General features: G+C 64.8%; 1 protein-coding gene across 1 annotated transcript in view; it reads right to left on the bottom strand.

Annotated features, from left to right (window-relative positions):
* The window catches only part of GAS2L1 (growth arrest specific 2 like 1), a 5,450-nt gene extending 3,570 nt beyond the window's left edge, over nt 1–1,880 (bottom strand). Inside the window, 2 exon segments of the mRNA XM_007461166.1 lie at nt 136–836; nt 1,723–1,880. Coding sequence (XP_007461228.1) covers nt 136–789 — 654 coding nt within the window. The 5' untranslated portion in view covers nt 790–836; nt 1,723–1,880.
* Nucleotides 1,881–2,473: the final 593 nt, after the last annotated feature.

The following is a 2,473-nucleotide window of genomic DNA, read 5'->3' as shown; positions in this document are numbered from 1 at the left end:
ACTCTTTCCATGGGGCAGGCTGTCCTGCAGATACGAGGATAGGCCCCCGGAGGTTGCGGGCACCACCCTGCTGTCTGGTCCCTGGGTAAAGGGAGAGTAAGCCAGGCCGCCGGGCATACGCACTCGGGGACTCACCAGCTCGTCAAGGTTGCGCAGGTCGCTGGGTGTCATGCGGGGCCCGCGGGCGGGAGCCCCCGGGGCGGTGGCGATCTCAGCAGCAGCAGCAGCAGCGGTTGCAGCGTCCTCCCCGGCACTGGGGGCGTTGGGGGCCGGGGGCGCGGCGCACAACTCCTGCTCAATTTCCTGTTCGAACTGCACAAGGCGAGGGGCCAGCAGGCCGAGGCGGGCCCCGCGCCGCGCCACCTCCAGCAGGCACAGCACCACGCTTTTCTCGTTCTTTCGCAGCACCAAATCCTCGGTCTCAAACATGAGCACTTCGGGCACACCCAGCTCTGCGCGGCACCAGCCGATGAAGGTGGCCACATTGTCTCGGGCCACGAAGGAGCCAGGTGCCACACTGTGTGCCTGGAAGGCCACCCCATGGGCTGGGCGGGCGGCAGCCATTGCTCGGGCGGCCTCGGTGACGGCATTGGCATGCTGGCACAGGGTGGTGCCCGTGGCCAACCCCGTCAGGAAGCCATCGCCACCGCTGGGCAGACCCAGGCCGTACAAGGCGTTGAGCCACTCGGCCAGGTCCTCCTTCATGGCCTCCACGTAGGCCTCACTTGAGCGGAACGGCCGCACGCTCTTGGCTGCCGAGCCAGCGATGCCCACCACAGGGTCTGCCATGCCCAGGCCAGCTGAGTCACTGTGGGCAGGGACACGGGTCAGGATGGCTGTGAGGACCCAGCAGGCGCTCAGTACAGGCTGTGCCGCTGACCACCTGCACCCGCCTGTCGTTTCAGACCAAATGCCTGGGTTTGAGCCCTGGCTGTGAGAAACTCTTCGCCTTAGTTTTCCCATCTGCAAAATGGATGCAATAATGGTACCTTCCTCATAGGAACTAATGGGATGATTTTTATAAATGACTTAGTGTCCATAAGTGTTTGCTGCTTGGTTCTTTGGGGGAGGGGGGATTGAAAGACTTGGCAGAGTCCTCCCGCCCAGGCAGGGAGGCACCCATCCTTACTGCCCCTGTGATAGGTAAAGAGATGAGCCCTAGAGAGATGTAGCCCACGGCCCTGGACTCACAGTAGGAACCCCGGTCCCGACCTCAGAGAGGGGTTAGGTCGACTGCTCAGGGCTGGTGGCGATCCCACTTCCTCCGGAAAGTTCCCAGGTCCTCCCTCAGCCTCCCTTCCGTAAGGACTGTGTCATTCTAACGACAGAACAGCAGCAGTAGTAAAGTAATCGCAATGACCTTGGCCAGGTAATATCTCCATTTTACAGATGAGGAAACTGAGGCGCAGAGCTCGCTCAAGGTCACAGAGCAGTGGGTGGCAGAGCCGGGCCGACCTGCCCGCGTTGCTGATGCGGCAGCTGGCTGGCCCGGGCCAGGCCCCGCCTCCTCCAAGGAGCCTCGCTAGCGCCCCAGGCTGGTGCCTGTGAGCCGGGACTCAGAAGGGCCTTCGCCAGTCCTGGCTGTCCTCTGGACTTCGGCCCAGAGAGGGTGCGGGGCTGCCCAAGGTCACACAGCCCTGGGGAACAGAGGCCCGCGGCTGCCGCCGCCAGGTCCCCTTCAGTGTGCGCCGGGCAGTGGGTGCTGGGGGCCCCCGCGCTCACCTGGCTCATCCCGCGGCCTCGGGGAGCATCGCCCCGGCGGGGCCGGAGCCGGGCCGGGCCGCCGCAGGGAGGCGCCGCCCGAGCTACAGCGGATCCCTGTCCCACCACCGTGTCCTCAGCGCCAGCAGTCTCCGCCCTGCCTCTCTGGAATTCGGATCCGGCCCGGAGGGGGTGGGCGGAGCCGCGCTCTCTTAAAGGGGACGCGCTGTTCCCGGCCTGGGGAGGGGCTGGAGTCTCCAGATGCGGGGCGGGCCAGGGACTCGGCCCAGCCTTGAGCGGAGGCGGGACCACGGCCCCCAGGCGACCCTTCCAGCCCAGAAGTCCCATCCCCAGCCAGGCTAGTCCCCACTGTCCCTTCCACCCTCCTTGGTCTCCTGGGGAGGGGTTTGGGTGTTTCTAGTTGCTCTGCCTCCCCAGATAGTGGCCTCCCCGGGTGAGCACAAACGGGCAGTTCCCAAGACGAACTCGGGAAGCGATAGGGGCCCGGGGATGCAAGTCACCCCCGGCTGGAGTGGACCTCCTTAGCTCAGATAAATGAGGCCGTCCAGCCTTGGGTGGCGGGCTTTCTATCAGCAATGCCGGCCTGGGGGAGGGGGAGGATGGCTCCGTTTTACCCCCACTCAACCACTGGCTCCTTATTGAATGCTCTTTGTTAACCCTCAGGTTAGAGGAATCCGTTTCTCAGATGAGGACACTGAGGCTGGGGGTGAGTAGGTGGGTGGCCGAGGCCCACGTTTCTGACGCTGCGGCC

This window comes from Lipotes vexillifer, unplaced genomic scaffold (genome assembly GCF_000442215.2).
Source record: "Lipotes vexillifer unplaced genomic scaffold, Lipotes_vexillifer_v1.1 scaffold691, whole genome shotgun sequence".
Taxonomy (NCBI): Eukaryota; Metazoa; Chordata; class Mammalia; order Artiodactyla; family Lipotidae; genus Lipotes; species Lipotes vexillifer.
This window is presented reverse-complemented; position numbering and strand designations above follow the sequence as displayed.